The sequence below is a fragment of the Pagrus pagrus genome, assembly GCF_965226575.1.
Source record: "Pagrus pagrus genome assembly, chromosome: 12".
In the NCBI taxonomy this organism is placed as follows: Eukaryota; Metazoa; Chordata; class Actinopteri; order Spariformes; family Sparidae; genus Pagrus; species Pagrus pagrus.
This window is the reverse complement of record NC_140196.1, coordinates 27,025,085-27,044,981: the sequence shown is the minus strand read 5'-3', so window position 1 is coordinate 27,044,981 and position 19,897 is coordinate 27,025,085. Positions and strand designations below refer to the sequence as shown.

Below are 19,897 nucleotides of genomic sequence, written 5' to 3'. Positions count from 1 at the left end.
GCCGACCTGATCTTGATTCAGTTAACCCGTGAGGTCAATGTGTGCATGTGCATGTCTGGGAGTATGTAAAAAGTTGTGTAAAGCAACTTAGACTGGGTTGATAATATACTACTCAGTTCGTTGATAAGCATTATGGCAGATTTGTGGCTGTGTTTGGATGTAGTTTTGTGTCACATGTTTTCCAAGCACCTATTCTTTTCACTGCCTAGCTCAAACCTTAGATGTAGCAGTGTGAATGAATACTCATTGTTCGTTTTACCCACACTATGAGGATGACAAGGAACAGGAAAGTATAGGTACTGCACACTGTGTGAGAGAAATAACAGGAATATCAGTAACTGATGGCCTCCACGTCCTTTAATTCCTGATAATGGACACCTAGTCAGGCATTATCCCTTACTTATTTTTAGTCCAAGAACAGTAAACCATGTTGTTTAGGAGGCGAGGTCAGTTCGATTGTGAGTGTAATGTACATTGTGAGTGGAATATAACTGTTACTGTGCTAACTGCCTGCAGACAGTCCAGTTCGCTAAACTTTACAAACATAGCTAAGCAAATGGGCAAACATCTCAATTAAAGTGTACAGTCATGCCATACATCGTTAGAAAGCTTATATTCTTGTGATTCTATTCATGCAAACCATTTCAAGATAAAACCAGCAAAGTACAATCAACAATCAAACAAACAAGCTAACAAACTAGGTGTTTTAGTAGTATATCAGACTCAAACAAAATGTCCACTAGATCCATTTCAGTACACAATTTATTCCAAAACACAGTATTCGATAATTACATGGTGACAAAAAGCTGCGCTGGTGGATGCTTTTTCATGCGTTATCTCTAAAACGACAGCAGATGATTTTACAGCAGACACCATCAACCCTCTACACAGGAGATCCTGAGATGGCAGCTCATTTGAGCAGATAGGAGCTACTAAGCCTGCACCAGAGCGTCAATGTCATGTCAAGTCAATGAGTGATCATGTAGATAAGTGGCTCACTCGCTCTTCTTTCTCCTCTCTCCTATAAGCCACTTGCACGCCAGCCTCTGGATGATTCATGCTTCATGTGAGGTGAGGATTTCCGTTCCTGTAATACTGTAAATAGTTTATAAGATAAGATAATGCTTATCAGTCCCACAACAGACACATTTGCAACTTATATCAGTTTTTAAAGCCATAATCTGGGGAATTATGCACATTTATGTAGTTTTATGCATTTTGCTCTTTGAATAGGTTGTTTTTCCACCTAAGCACTTGTTTTTGACTATTATATATGCATGAAGTTAGTGTAAATAAGTAAATAGATAACTATAATGAGCTTTTGCCCCTGTTACTCTCAGGCAGGGGTATTTTGAGGTCTCAGAAAAAAAACATTTAAATGTCTGTTTTCAGGGATATTATTATTAAATATGAACTTGGATGATGTAAGACTATATGATGTGGACCCATTGTGTTTTCCAGCTAACAGGGGCAGTTACAGGTCATCATCAGGCTTATCTTTGCATAAAAAAATGCAAAAACAAATAAATAATTCAGTGGGTTCAAACTATAGATTAATGCCAGAAGAAAATCAATTTACAACCTTTGAAAAGAGTCTAAAAGTCTGCCTGTACTCTAAATAGTTCAACAACAGCTTTAAATGTAGTTAAAGGGCATGGATGTTATGCCCTTTAACACCATTTAAAGTTGTTGTTATTTTTTACAGAAATATGTTTTGGGTAGTTATGATGGCAACTCACATTGGTCACACTCAGATAAACTTGTCTGTACCTTACTTCACCACAGCCATTCAGGATGTGTAGTTAAATAGCTTCTGGCCCAGGAAACCCTATGGTTGAGGCCAGAACAAAAAAGCATTTAGCTTATAGTCATGAGGGATAAACTCATTCATTGCCAACAAAAGCATGAGTCAGTTATGAGTCACTTCCTGAAATAAATGAATATGTCATGTATCTTGAGTCTCCACAGAAAACATTCTAACAGTTTTTTGGTTTTTTTTTTTACAGGCAGCAAATGATTAGTCATGACCAGTAAACTGACCTTAATGTTTAAAATCACAAATAGATTTCCTCTACAAACAGGAAAGGATATAGGGCTGACATCCTCTGGTTGATTGGCCAATTGGTTGGTTGAATAAACTCTTATAATGTGTTCAGACCAAAAGCGAAGAAACTAAACACGTTGCATTACTCGCATGAGTTTGATCGCGGGGGTCTTAATTTTTTAATCGTGTCTACTCTTGCAAGCAACGTGAAAAATAACCACAAACACACGGCACCCAGCTCGGTGAATTTCAAGCAAATAGATTTCTCTGTGATCTGACTGCACTCAAAGGATCAGACAAACACCGAAATGATTACATCATAATGCTCTCTTGTAAAAAGCCTGAATTCATGCTTTGTCAGGTCTGTCGGCCAGACAACAAGCAAACAACTTGTAAAATGCTTGTTTCCTGAATGGAGTTCAGATCGAAAAGAGCTATGTTGTGCTGAGACATAATTCTAAAACTTACCAGGTAGTCTGACTTTCTCGCTCACTATTTGTCCTGTCTCAGTACGAGTAGATGTGTAATTGTACAGCTCTGGGTGTCCACAATGGCCACGATTAGTGATTATTATCTTCTCCTCCATTGTTGTTCATGTTAAATGTCAGGACATCAGTGAAGTGAACGTCTTGACATCTGTGTGAACCTCAACACCAGTAGGCTTTCGCGACACAGTGTCACAGGTTCAATATTTTCAGCTCATGCGAATGGTTGCTTGACAGAAAATTTTGCTTTATTTGCGCCACCCCGAGCATCTAATCATGTCTTTTCATGGACTTTGTATGTCATCTAGTCCCCCAAATAATTCACATTACGTTTGGTCTGAACACAGCATTATTGGTTGGACAATCACTGGTGTTACTTTCATAATGAGAAAAGAGCTTCTCAATCCTTTAATCTTTCCTATAAAGACCTGATGTATTTTAATTTTAAATAATATGCTATATTGGTTTAGAATTAAAATGGATTATCTATATAAAAAAATTTTACTCAACAAATACTGTATATTTCTGTTTTTAGAACTGAATTGTTTAATAGACTATAAGATTCATCAGACAGAAAGTCAAAACACATTTTCACAACTTTGAAATTACCCAACCGAATGGAGACTGCTAGAGTTTATGCAATGAACTGAACTGAACTGAACCGGAGAGTTTGGTTGAAGCTTTCTGTGTTTACACAAGAACAGCGAGTATGACCGCAGGTGTATTTGCCTCAAACTCCCCAAATACTTAACTGTACATTAGCTGCAAGATAGCAAGCAACAGCTGCCACACTCACCAGATACTCTATTGTTTCTGCTATCCCGCAGTGTCTTTTCCTTTCCCCATCTCTTCTCTGTACAGTCATTAGGAAGCTAAAGTAACGTTAGACTCTGCAGGTAGATCGTGTAACATTCAAACTATTTTTTAGATTAAGCGGCAGAAAATGAATGAAAGAATGAATCTCCGAAAAGCGAAATTGAATCTATGCCACCTGATTGATGTACAGGGCAGCCAGTCTGAGATCTCTTCTTGTACGGGTCACGTGTCACGGGTCACCATGCATGCGCAAACGTGCTAGCTACTGCAAAACTCCAGCGAGCTAAGTGACCTGGTTAGTGGCTTCAACGTTATATCTACTAAAGAAGGAATATAAAAAATGAGTGGGGCAGCTGGACCAAAAACTCACCACTTCCATGCAGAATGGGAGGAGGACTTTTTTTTCACCATATCATATTCAAAGTGCATTTGTCTGATTTCTCAATCTATCATTGCCATTCCAAAGAAGGGGAATGTGGAGAGGCACTTTTGAACTGTTCATAAAAAGAACGACAGCAACAGAATCGGACAGCAGTCATTTTTCACACAGCGGAATTCACAAGCAAAGGCAGCCACCGAAGCATCGTTACGGGTGACTCACTCTATCATTAAGCACAAGAAGATGGATAGATGGAGAGATGATAAAAGAGGCCTTCGTTGAGGCAGCTGACTCCTTGTTTCGGGATTTTAAAAACAAGACAGAAATATTATCATCAATCAAAGCTCTTGAGCTATCAAGAAGTACAGTTACACGGCGCTGTGAAGTAATGGCTGAGGATTTGACACAGCAGCTTCGGAAAGACATTGCGGACAGTGTTTCTCACTGCAATTAGACGAGTCTACGGACACCAGCGATACAGCCCAGTTGTGCATTTTTATTCAGATGGTGTTTACAGATATGACTGCAAAAGAGGAGCTATTAACATTACTACCCATGAAAGAACGCACGAAAGGGGAGGACATTTTTCAGTCTTCCAAAAACTTTATCGAGAAAACCCAGCTCCCGGGGTGTAAATTGGTGTCAATCGCCACGGACGCGTCACCTGCAATGGTGGGCCGCTCGAATGGATTTATTGCCAAGTGCAGGCAGAAGACGACTGTTCCGCGCACATCTGGAGGAGGCTGACTGCAACTCTGACCTCTTGCTTCACACTGACGTGAGATGGCTTAGTAAGGGGAAATTCCTGCTGAGATTTCAAGAGCTCCGTCCGGAGATAAAGGACTTCTCCTTGTCAGTGAACATGCAGAGTACAAGCAACTTAATGACAATCAGTGGCTGCTAGACTTGGCATTTTTAACTGATCTCACCAACATGTTGAATGAGCTTAATTTAGAGCTGCAAGGAAAAGACAAAACCGTGGTTAATATGATCAGCTCGGTCAATGCTTTCAAACGAAAAATGAAACATCTGTCCTCAAAGCTGCAGCGACATGGCTTGGGGAACTTCCAAACCCTCGCATCAGAGCTGGAGACGCAACGGAAGACAAACGGTTTCAAGACTTTGCTTTACTCGAGCCAATCGCTACATTAATGTGCTATCCATTTAGGGAAGATGTTGAGGATGATTTACTCGCATCACAAATTGCAACACCGTTTCACCTGAACCCGTCTGCAGTGGAGGATGAGAATTTGACACTACAGGCTGACATTGAGCTTAAGTCCAGGGCTCATGGACAGTTTTGGAACTTACTCACAGAGGAAAACTATCCAAACATGAGGAAATGTGCTACTTCCTTGACTGCATTATTTGACTTTACTTATTTATGCGAGTCAGCCTTTTCCCACATGAAGATTATTAAGTCAAAATACCGTTCCACCATGACTAATGATCATTTGGACGCCTGCTTGAGACTTGCTACCAGCAGCTACTGCCCTGACTATGCAACCCTGTCTGACTCCATTCAGTGCAAGTCATCAGAGTAAGCCTTACTCTGATGTCCTCGGACCCTACTGCCACCCCGGGCCCACTCCCCCTTCCTGACTGCCTGTTGTGGGACCCCACAGAGGACCTGCGAGCTATAGCCACCAACTACTGTTACCTGGAAACCTCAGGTACACGCACGTATATGTATAAATAAATAGATGTTAAGTATTTTTTATGTAAGTAGATCACTTTGACCTGGTCATTTTAAAAGTGGCTCGCAAGCCAAAAAAGTGTTTGCACCCCTGATTTAGAGTATAACTGTACATGACAGTGGATTTTGACTCCTCCGTGGCCTATTATGGCAGGTGAGAGTGAAGATAAATCCATCATTTAATCCCCAAATTTTTAAAAAACAAACACGCCAAATCTATGTACACACAAAACAGGAAACATGCAAACAGTCTTTTCCTCAGGTGTATAAAACCCCACGTACGTCTGTTCCCACGTGTCTTTTCTTCATACATCTAAATCATCCTGAAATTTAATGCACAATGAGCTGCCTGACCATCCCAACAATTTAAATGTAAAATTTAAATCTAAGGAGGAAAGAAGCAGTTGAAGCGCAGGAAACGTAATTTTGCATACCATGAACTTGAAGTAATGATTGACCAAACTCACAGACGAAAAAGAGTATTATTTGGGGACTTGAAGCAAGTGAAACAGCAGAAAGTGACAGTGAAGTGGTGAACGCACTAATCAGACTGAAAAGACTGCGTGCGTTGAACGCATGGTGTTAAAGATGTGTAGCAGTACGCAGGTCCTCACACTCCAGCAGGTCTGCCAGTTAATGCCAACAGAGCTGCACGTTAATCCAAAACACAGGTGTCTGTCCCTCAGTCCGGTCTTTCAGTCCAATTTACCGCACAGAAAGTCATAGTATTTGTCCAATATCTACATTTAAAATGTTCAAAAGGTACCAACACCACAAATACTGCCAGAGAGATCAAATTCAGTGGCTGAATTATCTGAGGTGAAGCCAAGCAGACAGCTTGTGGGCACCTGTCACACAAAGCAGTCATGCCCATAATTATTTGTTACAGTAAGCCTTAATTAAATTTAAACCAGTGAATTTAAACTAGCATTTAAAAATTCAACCCCGTGCAGTTGTAGAGATAAATTAGGTATAGAGACCAAAACAGTTTTTTGATCCAGGCTGTTAACATGTTTACTTCTGCTATAAAGTTGGCCATTTTAACATGGGACTGACTTGCTTTTAGAGCCAGCCTCAAGTGGCCATTCCAGGAACTGCAGTTCATGGTACTTGGTCATGCACGAAGATCCCACCAAGAAAGAAAGCCGCAGCATTTTGGATCTGTGTCCAGCAGCAGCATGAACAAGCCATATGGAAGTGTGAGAAATGGCGGGGAAATATTCTGGGCAGATGTTTTGCAGAACTTTGGCGATGGCATATGTTTGAGTATGTCTTACAGCTGATTAAACCAGCACTAACACAGAAGATTACATGGCAGCAGGGTGAACACACTGTGGCTGGGTGGCTGTTGTCTTTTAGTATCTTTGGGCTCTGTGCAGACATCTCACTTCACTGATGTCACTGATGCTCTGTAGACGGTACCAGTCATGTTCTGGTGGTTTTAATCACCCGCTGTAGAGCCTTCCTGTCCTGGGCTGTGATGAACCATACCAGTTTGTGATGTTTCCTGTCAGGATTCTTTCTATTGCTCCTCTGTAAAAGGCCCTGAAATGTAGCCTTCCTAAGTTCCTGTTGGAAAAAGAGCCTTTTCTGTGCTTAGACTTAGACAGTAGTTACCCATTACCATTATGCCATAAACAACTGTAAGGCTTTCCCTGAGATACCATCACATCTATTTAACTGATTAATGAGGATGGTATGGCATCAAATGGTAGCGCTTACACCAAGTAAGACCAACATGGAGTGTTTCCCCCTTTTCCTTATCAGCCTGCATGTGGTGTGGTGTAGTCCCTCGGTTCCAGCAACACTTGACTCGGGTGTGGCTTTCATCATCGTACCACACTTCATAAAGAACATTAAAATAAAAGCCAAATAGTTATTTCTATAACCAATGGGGCATTTACACATGTTCAAGAATTAAAATAAAAGAGACCGAGTCCACTAACTTAATATAGGTCCAGTTCTAAACTGCTGTAGTACCCCTTAACAAATGTGTGTTTTTAGTGTTAAGCCTCAAAGCAAATGTATAGTTATGAGTACTTTTAATGCAGTTGTTAAGCTGTTATTTAAAAGAACCAGTCTGTTTTTCCTGTTCTTACCCAAAATGTAATCGGCAATAACACTGACTCAGACTGTATGATGAAGCCTGTTTCATCACACTGTTTCAACATAATGTATTACCACTACATCCACATACCCTTATTCTATGTCGTTTTCTCAAGAGTTGACTGCACTGATTCACCAGAGCAATGTGCGTAGCTGACAGGAAATGTCTCCAGATGTTCTGTCAGAAAGGGGAAATGATCATTCGTCTAATCCCACAAATTACACCAGTAAAGAGAATTAGAATTGCGTGCGTGTGTACGTGAATTATATATATATATAAATCCTTGAAAGGACAGATGTCACAGGGGAACAGTTTGATTGCTTCATGTATTGGAGGATTAAGATAGAGTACATTTTAAAGCACTTTTATTATAATGTATTTTATTCAAAAGACAGGATGGATCAAATGCATGACATTTCTGCAACATGACATTTGCATCCAACATTAAATCAACAAGATTATAACTCCAGTATAAGGACCTGACCAGGAGCAGGTCTGAAGCTGATGCATAGAAAAATTATTTTTAATTATCTTTTATCGTTTTTATTCTTTTTTCAGAAAAATCAGCATTTACAGAATAATTGCACTTGTAGATTGCCTAATATATTATATGAAACATATATTCCCACACAAAAAACAAACAAACAAATCAGAAAAGGAAACAAACAAGAAAACAAGAAAAAAAAAATTAATTAAAAAAACAAACAAAAACAGGTGCTGGTGCCAGTATTTACAGTCAGCTAAGTCAGATAATGCCTTTTCAATATGACCAAATATGCCATGTCCTCATCACCATCCAACAAGGGCAGTATACATGTGTATATTATTTCAGAACTGCAGGGAAATGTAATTGTTTAACATGAGAAAGGAAGGGGCTCCACATTGTAGAGATTTTTTTTATAGATCCTTTAAGACTATGTCTGACTTTTTCAAAATGTATGCAGTTTAAAAGTGATTTGATCCAAAACACATAAGGAAGCGTCTTATTTCGATTGAAATAAGATGCTAGTAGAGTGACAAAAGCAATTACATTTCTTCTTAATTTAGTAACGAAGGTGAAGAAACTCCAAACAGGGCAGTTAATGGGTCTGTTTGCACAGAAAGATTAAGCTGCATGGACCAGTCACAGTTCCATAAGGAAACCAACCTTTATTGAATCATATAAACTTCTTCTGTGTCTGCGTCAACTCTCGTGTGTGTGTGTGTGTGTGTGTGTGTGTGTGTGTGTGTGTGTGTGTGTGTGTGTGTGTGTGTTTGTGTGTGTGCGTGCGTGCGTGCGTGCGTGCGTGCATGCGTGCATGCGTGTGTGTGTGTGTGTGAGTGTGTCGAGAACTAGTACTCATAAGTAGAATGTGGTGTCTTCTGTGATGTGGTTCTGGTGCTCTGGCTGTTGAGGCTCACATGTCTCTTCAGACAGGGAATGTTCTTTGCCATCAACCTTCTAAAGTGGCTCTGGAACTTCTTTCCAACAAATGTGTAGAACACAGGACTAATGCAGCAATACAAATAGGCTATGTTCCGGGTCACGTACAATGCATAGTCCAAAGTCTGTGATTCAGAACACGAGTTGTCATCCTCACCAGTGCTGGAGATCTGAATAGCGCGAAGGAGGATGGTGATATTGTAGGGCGTCCAGCAGGCGAAGAAGGTGAAGATGATGATAAAAATGAGCTTGATGGCGCGGCACTTCTCCTTCATGCGAGTGGACAGGATGCGTATGGTGATGCTGATGTAGCAGTACATCACCATGAACAGAGGGAGAAGGAAGAAGACCAGGAATTGTTGGTAATAAGTGACCAGACGCCAGCGTGCCATGGTGCTCGCAGAGTATCCTGACTCGTCACACATTAGCCCAGCGTCGGGGTTCACCGACACATTTCTGAGGACTAGCTCTTTGATACTTGCTATGATACTGACGAACCAAACTACCAAGGATGCAATGATGGCATATGCCCTTTTCCTGCTCTTGGCAGCTGCCACCGCGTGCACCACTGCAAGGTATCGGTCAAAAGTCATGAGTGTGAGGAAGAGGATGGAGCTGTAGAAGCCAATGAAGTAGGCGCTGCTTACTATCTTACACAGAGCCGGACCGAAAATCCACTCAGACATATGGTATGTGGCCCAGAAGGGGAGACTGGAGGCAAAGAGAATGTTGGAGAGGACCAAATTTAGGAGGAAGATGTTTGTCACTGAGGTGAGCTCCTCGTACTTGTAGATGATGAAGAGGACGAGCCCATTGCCAAGGTAACTCAGGAGAAAGTTGACATAGTAGAAAACTGGGATGAATGTCGCACCAAACATGTTGACGGCTTCCTTCGAACAGTACCGGACAGTATTACTGACCACGTAACTCGGGTCAGAGGTGTTTTCATTTCCATATTCAGCGGCCATGTCCAGGAAGCGCTGATACTCGTCGTCTTCATTGCTCATGGCTGCGGGTTGTCCTGTGGCACATTGACGATAAAGATCTGTGTTAGTCCTTTTACTGGTAGTTTCAAAAATTGCTCATAAGATACAACTGTTTCTAATCACATAAGCTGAACTAGAATTCAGCTCAACCGTCACACACAGCAAATGAGCCAGATGTCCAACGAGTGCATGATTGGTGGACACATGTAAGTGCTTGTTTGGCGACATGTCATGTAAGTTAAAGCTAGGGTTGGTGAGTTATTCTAGAAGGAAAAGTCCTCAACATCCTGACAGCAAACAATAAATACTTTTCTCAGAGTCTTTTACACAAATATCCGTACTTCTACTTGATTAAAGAATGTGTGGACACCTCTGCTTGCAGGAAACAAGAAGTAGTTCCTCACCTTCCTCTGCAGTTCGCATATTGGTCAGCTCTGCTTTCACTTCTGCTTTAACCGTCAGAGGGATGTTTTTTTAAACCAGCAAGGTTTAAATGCCAACAGGGCTGGTTTAAATGGGCAAGTTGTGTTGTATTTTGCAATATACAACCAATGAGCCAGTGGTTAACTATTTATAAAGTGTAGATTTGATGATAAGTCACAAGTTTTTTTATAAACTTATCATAAGTTTATAAAAAAACAAATAGATTTTGAGTTATTTTACATATTTTTAGAAAGATTCCTGTGTATCACTGTGAAAGCACAATGATTCATATCTTGACTCCTGACTTCATGACTTTCAGTAGAACATCGTCAGTGTTTATCATCTGTTTAGATCAAATATCTTGGCAACAGCTGTGGGTAACAATATGGGATTAATGCAGTTCTAAGAGCTGTTTCAAAGGCAACTGGAGGCGTTTCAGTTCCTTGAAGACGTGTCACCTTCAAGAAAGGTCTGTGTGTGTGTGTGTGTGTGTGTGTGTGTGTGTGTGTGTTATAACCATGTTATGTGCCAAATTTCAGCTGACTTGAGTGAAAACTGTGGTTGCCAAAGCTTATGTAGAGCCTTTAAGAACTCCATTTCTAGACTTACGTTAGCTACTGCTGGTCTCTATTAGCGGAGTGGAGAATGGCACTGAGGCGAGGCACTCGAGAACGTGCATAAAGTCACATCTTTTGGGAGTGTTGCATAAAGTCTGACCCAGAGAAGTCCATAGTCCAGCACCATGTAACAACTCGAAGGTGCACTATTTATATGTGGCGGACCCTGCCACCTTTCTAGCTTCAAACAGTGTTCTGGGACCTTATTTTCCTCTGAGAACAGCTTGTTTATTCACTAATGAGGAAAAATAAATATTTCTGAGTTTGTATTATTACCTCATTCATATTGTATGAATTAAAATTCTGAGTTTGAGTTTATTTTCCAAAACTACATAGTGCCCCTTTTCTATAGAAATCATCCACAGGCCTGTATAGGCAACCGAGAAAGACGAGAAGGTCTCATTTTCATGTCAGCTACAATCCGCCCACATATTGCTGATAAAAATCTGATTATTACATGTAAGCTGTTACATAGAGACCATTTAAAGCATAAACCTGTAATTCTGTAGCCGACCAGACAGCACTGTTAGTTTAAAGTGTTAGTTAGGTTATTGCTTATAAAATATTAGGGAAAGGTTTTCATGTAATTAAAGACAAGTGAGACAGGTGCCATTACAAAAAAAAAGGATTTTGTATGAAGCTGAAGGTTTACTACCATTTCTCTGTTTGATCTTTGTTAGATCATCAAAACAAAAAAAGACATATCCTGGTTTCAAGTATGCATATGTACATTTCAAAAGGAGTGTTAAATAGAGATTCCTGTGGAAAAAAAATACAATAAAATAAACACCTTACCAGTGACTGATTTCACCAATGCAGCTTTATAGGTGTGAAGTGTAGAGTGAGTCTGGACTGTTCAGTGCTGCTGACTGAGCTGAGTTTAGAGGCAATGACACCAGCATCCACTAAAGGGGGCTGTCCTAAAATTGCTGTCGAGTAGTGTGATATTTAAAGACAGTCAAAAGTCATTTAGGATTTAGCTTTAACTATATTGGCTGTAATCACTGTTGACTTACCATACAGCTGACAACGCTAAAGGTTATATGTTAAATGTGTGGTACAACAATGTAAACAATGTAAAATCTGAATTAACTGGCTGTCTTACTGCATTTAATGTGCCCTCTTTAGTTTTGTTGACACAAAAACACAGTTGACTTTTATCTTTGTCAGATTTCACACCAGGCAATTCTACATTTTAGTAGTAGTAGTAGAGGAAACCTGGATTTAATGTTTGAGAGTGATATAAGAGAGGAATCAGGAACAATGTTTGACTTGTTCAGTAACAGGAGCTTATTTCATCACACTGATCTTGAAAAAATCTTCACTTTAGAAAACACTTGCCAACACTTCCTAAATAGGAAACTTTATTCTACACACCCCTTTGCCTTGTCTTGATGAACCAGCTCGGACACCTGGGATATATCAGACAATTAATACCATGTTCAAAATACTGCAATATAAATGGATATTGAGCATGTATATTACACTGTGTTTTTACAGAATTTAATAATATTAACCCTAATATTAACACAAGTAGTTTTGAGAAATAGATGAGAAATGATGTGGAAGAGGTGCAAAACATCAAAGTGAGAATGGAACAAATTTGATCTGAAACTGTTTGCCCTTCCTGTTTGCTTCCACTTTACATATCTTTCATACCATCTTCAGACTTCCTCTGAGTATTTTCGTATTTTTGCACCTGCACAGGCACCTGGGTCCGATAGTATTAAAGTGCTTGTGTTGTGTGTATTCATATTTAACAATATGAAGTGGGTTACCTGTTGCTGTAATAACAATTTTCCACCTGCACCTGAGGCTGTGGCCTAGAGAGTGTGGGCAGATAAAACCTGCAGCAGATGGCACCTTTTAGGTCAACGATATTCATTAAGAACGGGGATATTTGATTTAACGAAGGCTTAATGTCACAAAGAGTCAGAGTTCATTTCCAAAGTCTAACGTGATGATGCCGTGATAATGAAAGCATTTTAATAGTTTAAAACAGAGTACCTGGAGTTGCCTTGTGATTTGTATATACAGTATCCCGATCCAGAGTTCGTCTAACAAACTCAATTTGAGTCCAGGAAGTGTTCTTACCTTTACATTATTTTGGTACATAACTCCATATCTAAATGTTTTTTTCCCTGTGTCTACTTTGCTGTCTTCAATCCATAACACTGAACCTGGTATTACACCTAATCTTATTACACATCATCTTACGGTGACAGTGATGGTGAATATGACAGTGAAGATAAAGCTTATTCCCTCATCTCTCTCCCCACCCTTTTCTAAACTCGTGTTCCCTTCGCTCCCATCAGCTCACTATGTATGGACACTGTACACAGTGACAAAGACAAATAATCTGTGAGTAACCGACCGAGACGCAAAGGTAAGATTTTCTGTCTGTTTTAGTTTGGTACAATGGATATATTTGTGCAGTATGTCTAGTACTCTGTCTTCTGTCTCTGTTGAATTTTGTTGCTTCACACAAAGGTGAGTTCCACACTTGTGTTTCTGAAGGACACCATGTTTATTTTATATATGTCAGTGTTTAGCAGTCGCACTTACTTTGTTTGTGCATTTTCTGTGTATATTTATGATTGCAATACTGTATTAAACAGAAATGTGTACTTGCTCCAAAGCTGCACATGGAAATATATTGCATAAATGCTTATATCCATTTATATATGCCTATATAATAATTACTTTAGTCTGATCATTTGTTCATGTAGTGTGCATTTGCTTGGATACTATTCAAGTCATTTTATGCCATTACATTTGAAATCATTGCACCTGAAGGTTACTTTCTGCATTTCAGTTAATCAAAAGCAACCATGTGAGACATGTATTGCTTTGCTTACATTAAGGAATTAGCTGCCTCAGACGAATGGGCATTATCAGTGTTATTAATGACGTAGTGTTGAGTAGGAGCCTCTTGTCATTAACAGCTCAGCTGAATCAGCATAATAGCTTTGAATGTGGCCTTCACTGATGTTTCCAAAGTACAGGAAGTGGTTTTCTCACCAGAGCGTTGCTTGGAACCCAGACCTGTGGTGCACATTCAGTACCTAACTACAATATCACAATTGCTTCAGGCTGATTTATAATTTAACTTAAGTGTTGATACCATGTTTAGTTACGCTGACGAAGAAAAAGAGAAGTCACGTGTTCTCTCTAAAAATGGAGTCACCAGTAGCTAATCTTAATATTTCAGGGTCACAACAATAGAATAAAACTTATAAAAAGGTAAACCTACTGACATGTCACATCACACACACGCACATACATGATTAGATGTCCTAGGCCTGTCAGACTGCCGGTAATCTCAGCGTAATCTGATAAGTAAACATCAGCCTGGCTCACAGTAAGTGGTTGTGACAACAGTGTCCAGCTGCATGCACCCATGCACATGTATGTACACACAAAAAAGTAGCAGATAGTTAAGTTTGGATGTGTCAAAGTGTGGAATATTGCTGTTGGGCTATGTTTACACTCAGACACAGTAAGAAGTAACATTCTGCTCACTATTTTAGCATTTCATCAACACAGCATGTTTTTCACAACAAACACAATGCTGCCCCAGGCGCCTGGCTGGGTGTATTTTGTTGTCTTGGTGGTCTACTTCTCCTTGCAATAAATTATATTTAGACAATGTTATATCAAAACATGGAATGAGGATAGCTCTGTAACAAACTCACATTTAATTTGACTGTGAGTACTCTGTTAACACTCAGCACATCAGAAATAAACAACAGGATTTGCTGTCGGTCCAGCTCAACTTTTATTTTGCACACTTAGTCCAGCGGAAATGTTTGAGATGAAAAATGTATCAAACATTTATCTCTCCGCAGGATCATCACTTCCACACTTCCCGTTCATTTTCTATTTTAGCAGTTGTGCAATGCATACTGGTAATGATGCGTTTCGCACTCCTCATTTGCATAAAGTTGAGATCGAGGACACCTTATGCAAACGAGGTGTAGCCAGTGTGACTCACCTCCTCTGGAAGCTCCTGAAAAAATATAAAAACTAACTGTTGTCGATCTCAAATGAAGTCCGTATTTACAGTGCTATATGGCTTATCTCTCACCTAAAATGTCTTCAGAGACACATTTGGGGGGAACAATTTTTGTAATATGAGATCAAGTTTACAAACGAGCTGCCACGTTGGACTGGTTTGAAGAGAGCAGAGAGTCCACAAGTGGCATTCGTCCATTCAGGTGCAGCCAGGAAGTGTTTACGATGGGTGTTTGTTGTTCAAGTGTGCAATGATGGAAAGCAGCATCACCTCTCACATCCCAAAACGCCCCTGTGGACAGATACTATTAGACTGAAAACTAAAAGGAGGAAAGCTAAAGGATGTCCCGTAGCTCCCCCTGCTAAAAATCCTTGCTTCCCCAAATCTCTACAATGAAGTTGGCGATTTATGGGAAATATGCTAGGTTGAAAGGATTATCATTCATCATGCAGACGCACATCACCTCACCTGCTCTCTGTATCCAATTTGCGTGTGCTTTTGTATTGCAGACTAGCGAGATGTCTGGCTCCACTCAGGAAGAAGAGGAGTTGCCTGCCAATCATACAGGTCAAAACCATGCAGTCATGAATCGCTAAAATGGCAGTCTAGTCTCACTCAGTATAAATACTCATTTGATTCGCGACGTATTGCGTCACAATGAAAAGTTTGATCAAGGCACCAAATGATGTGCACGTGATGGTCTTGATGAACTAATGTTTTTGTGGGCGTCTCTGCACATCTGCAGGTCCAAAAGGTGTAATTAATGACTGGCGAAGGTTCAAACTGGACAGTGTGGATCAGACTGTGCCTCAAAGCAAAAGAGAGCTGCTCAGACAAATGTCCAGTCCACGAGAGGACGACAAGGAGAGACTCAACAGAAAGGTGGATTGAATCACTCTCAGAACTCACACACACAGGAAGACATGGCATTACCATGATTTTGTAGTTAATGAGAGGATAATTTAACCACAATTGTGCTGTAGAAGATAATCAGAATCACTGGGACATTGGTGCACAGATGTACTTTGGAGAAGAGAAATATTAAAGAATAAGAACACATTTAAATGTTACAAATAAATGAAGCAGTAATGTTTATGTCCTTTACTCTAGATGAGTGTTCAGGAGTACGAACTGATCCAGGAAGAGGATGAACGATGCCTGAAACGCTACAGGAAACAGTGTATGCAGGAAATGCACGAGCGCCTGAGCTTCGGCCCGACGTTTGAAACGGTCTACGAGCTGGAGAGTGGAGAAGACTTCCTGGAGGTCATAGAGAAGGAACATCGGTTGACCGTTGTGGTAGTTCATATCTACCAGCACGGTGTCAAAGGTTAGCTCACTGACTCATGTTACAATTACAGTATGGTGTCATTGATCAACTAGCCTCACGTGCTGAAATAAAGATGTATTCCTGGGGGATGGTTCACTACAGTGCTGTTTGCTAACAGTGCATGCATGCATTATGTGTCCTCTGTCAGGCTGTGAGCAGATGAACTCATGTCTGGACTGTCTGGCTTCAGAGTACTCCAGTGTTAAGTTTTGTCGCATCGATGCGGTGGCGTCAGGTGCTGCTGAGCGCTTCTCCCCTGAGGTTAGTAAGCTGTTACAACTGTTAACTGTTGGCTGTAGTATATCGCATAGCTGTGATAATAACAGACTTTGTAGAACTGTGAGGTTATGAGAGGTTAACTGACTGTTAAACCCTTCCCATGAGCAGCAATTGTCCAAGCAGTGGGCAGGCGGCACTAGAAAGAGCAAACTTTATTAAACCAGAACCAAAAAACACTGATCTTGTTTGTGTTATTACAACTAAGGGACTATCTTAAATGTTCTAAAAAAAAAAGTAGTATCTGTAGCTGTCACAGGCCTTTAATATGCCCATCTAATCATCTCATCTAGCCCGTGAGAAAAGATTGGACAGGCTGCCTGTGGGTACCTACGTATCTGCCTGCCTACACGCACTCATTGTGCATGACTGGACTTCTCCAGAAGGCTTGGTGGATATACTGCTAAAGTCACCAGCAAGCTAGTGGCACAACAATAGAAGAGAACGTGCGGCCATAATTTCCCAATACTAACAGGCTAGCTTGCCAGCGTCGAGTGCTAACAATAGCCACGTTCATTGTTTTCCTTCATTATGACAATGCTAGGTGTTGTCTTACATGTTAAACATAAGGTAATGCTTGTCGGATACAGTTAGCGATGACAACGATGTGCTGCACTCACAGTGATTTACATTATGCTCCAAAAATCACAAAAGTGGTGTTCATCTGTGAAGATTATCAAAATGTGTAGTAGTAGTAGAAGTGGTAATAGTAGCAGTAGTAGCAGTAGCAGTAGCAGTAGTAGTAGTAGTAGTAGCAGTAGTAGTAGTATCAGTAGTAGTAGTAGTAGTAGTAGTAGCAGTAGTAGTAGTAGCAGTAGCAGTAGTAGCAGTAGCAGTAGTAGTAGTAGTAGTAGTAAGTATCATAAACTTGTGTTTGTCACAGAACTAATTTCTGGCAATATTCCAAAATCCATTTAAAAAAAACAAACAGGCTTTTTGTTGAGGGAATCATAGCGATGCTAACTTCTGGGTTAGCCTACAAAAAATGGGTAATTGCAGTCTATAGCCTTTTGGGAGTGAGGGCAGCTATTTTGCCCATGTTTATGTTATTGTGACATTTAACAGAGTTGTTTATTTATGTATTTATTACTACACTACTAGAGCTCGTGGAACATGGTAAACTAGCTGCTAGCACATCTCCCAGCTGAGCTGACAGAGCTTTGATGGTGTAATCAGGCAGTGGCTGGACAGTGGCTCTGGAGGGATACCGCCGACCTTACCAACCCCAGCTGTAAAAGCTGTTTGCTATGTTCTTTGTTTCGTTCTACGACCGACAGTTGCTGTTTCAGCTGGCTAAAAGTGAAAAGCTGCTTTTGTCTTTGTCCCTGTGAAATTAAGAACTCCTTATTTCAAATGATTACTATGAATATCAATATGTTTTTATTGTAACCTGCATCATGCTAGAGTGGGAAGCTTGATGTATGTAGCAGCTCTAACTTAATAACTAAATGCATTTTAATTATTTTTAAATGCACCTGAAAAATACATCATTTGGTCAACTGTTGTAACAGTATTACAGAAATTGGAGTGGCACTGACTTAAACTCCTTGTTACCAAAAGAAGTAAAAAAAAAAAAAAATGTTGTTACACAATGCCGAGTACTGACTGTGTTAATGCTAATGTCAAAGTAAATGTTGATTCTTTCCTTATCCTCTCAGGTTCTCCCTGCTCTGCTGGTGTACAAGGCTGGTGAGTTACTGGGTAATTTCCTGGCTGTTACCAAACACTTCAATGAAGATTTCTTTGCAACAGACGTGGAGGCGTTTCTCAATGAATACAGCTTGTTACCCGAGAAGGAGTTCGCAGCATGTGCTGATGACGAGGACGAGGGAGGAGATGTGGAATAGAATGAAAAGGGTAGAGGAAAGAGAAGGGTGTGATAGTTTAGAGAAAAGGAGGACTCCTAGTGGAGGGGAGTGGACAAAAGCAGAGGAAGAGGAAACAAGGAGGAAATCCACAGGAAAGGAGAGCTGAGGAAAGGAATTGGGCAAAGAAGTGGAGGAAAACACACACACATACACACACACACACAGACAGGGGATAAGAAAGCATTTACATTGCATGTGCAGATGAACACACAATAGTAAACATCCATCAGCACAAACTGACGGATGATTGTATTTAGAAGCAATTAGTTGTAAATTCATGTGGCAAAGTCTGTGCTGAAATACTGCTTCACAGTCACATCGTGGCTCTACAATAAAACACTTCTTTACCACAGTGCTCTCTGTCTGTGTCTGTCTTTGTAACACTGAACAAGAGGAATGGGAATCACAGCGTAGCTCATGAAATGATTCACAATGTGTTGCCCACAATAACGTGTGAGTATCATGATACAGCCATTCTGTGATAATCGATTCATTGCAAGACATATATCTAAAGATTCATCATGGATGTGTTTCAGTTTCTTGAAGACGTTTTACCTCTCATCCAAGGGGCTTCTTCAGTTCTGACGAACTGGTTAGTCAGAAAATACCCCTTAAATGGCAAAGTTCAGTTATTGTGTATTTATTGACTACACTGTGTCAGTGTCACAGAATTTGACATGACCTGAGATTAAACAATGTATAAAAAAGTGTGTAGAATGTGAGCGTACTGCCTTTTCATCACATATACTAACTCGTGCCTTCATTCCAGTGTGAAATAGCCATAAACTAAAAAGAGGTATGATTGACAGACAGCACAACATTAAAATGTGTAAAGGAAGAAAAAAACTATGGCTCAGTCAATTCTTTTCAATCTTTGGCGATTAAGATAAAGGAGCATTCTGTAGTTTTGGGTCAGAAATGTTAATGAGAAGAGAAAGATCTTCATTGGCTGATTTCTTTTCTGCCTAAACAAACTGAATAATCAAACTCTTTGTTTTCATGACTGAACAAACAAACTGACCTTAAAGGACAACACACTTTATACGGTTTTACTTTGTTTATATGTGGCGGACCCTGCCACCTTTCTAGCTTCAAACAGTGTTCTGGGACCTTATTTTCCTCTGAGAACAGCTGGTTTATTCACTTATGGAAAATGTTTACATCACAAGAAGTAGTGGAGTGATTTATTGCTGTACCGATATTTTGTCCCACCCCTATTGTACAGGCTGCTATTGGACTGCTGAAGCAGTAATGGTACTGTATCTGAATGTATGATCACTGTAGCCATTTTAATATAGGCCTTCTCTTTCAGCAGGACGTCTCTGGCGGTATTTTTCTGTGGCAAGATATGACCTTACCACAATAGTGTACGGTGTGTGCGGAGCAATATGTAATAATGGAGGGGAGTGCATCTACCAGGTAAACTTATACC

General features: G+C 40.2%; 2 protein-coding genes across 3 annotated transcripts; one reads left to right on the top strand and one right to left on the bottom strand.

The window, feature by feature from the left end:
• The first annotated feature begins 1,033 nt into the window (after window positions 1–1,033).
• pdca (phosducin a) lies at window positions 1,034–18,767 on the top strand. Of its 2 annotated transcripts, none has more exons than XM_084369069.1 (6): window positions 1,034–1,071; window positions 15,501–15,558; window positions 15,737–15,873; window positions 16,102–16,321; window positions 16,470–16,582; window positions 18,256–18,767. In XM_084369069.1, the coding sequence occupies exons 1-6, from the start codon at window positions 1,051–1,053 to the stop codon at window positions 18,442–18,444; spliced, it is 738 nt and encodes a 245-aa protein (XP_084225195.1). In that variant the 5' UTR covers window positions 1,034–1,050; the 3' UTR covers window positions 18,445–18,767. The 2 variants fall into 2 exon arrangements, with proteins under 2 accessions (XP_084225195.1, XP_084225196.1); XM_084369070.1 differs by lacking the exon at window positions 1,034–1,071 and adding an exon at window positions 13,310–13,362.
• ccr12a (chemokine (C-C motif) receptor 12a) lies at window positions 7,904–11,830 on the bottom strand. Its single transcript, XM_084369063.1, has 2 exons — window positions 11,772–11,830; window positions 7,904–9,971 (listed from the first exon to the last, which is right to left on the bottom strand). Exon 2 carries the CDS (start codon window positions 9,955–9,957, stop codon window positions 8,860–8,862), a length of 1,098 nt encoding a protein of 365 aa, XP_084225189.1. The 5' UTR covers window positions 9,958–9,971; window positions 11,772–11,830; the 3' UTR covers window positions 7,904–8,859.
• Window positions 18,768–19,897: the final 1,130 nt, after the last annotated feature.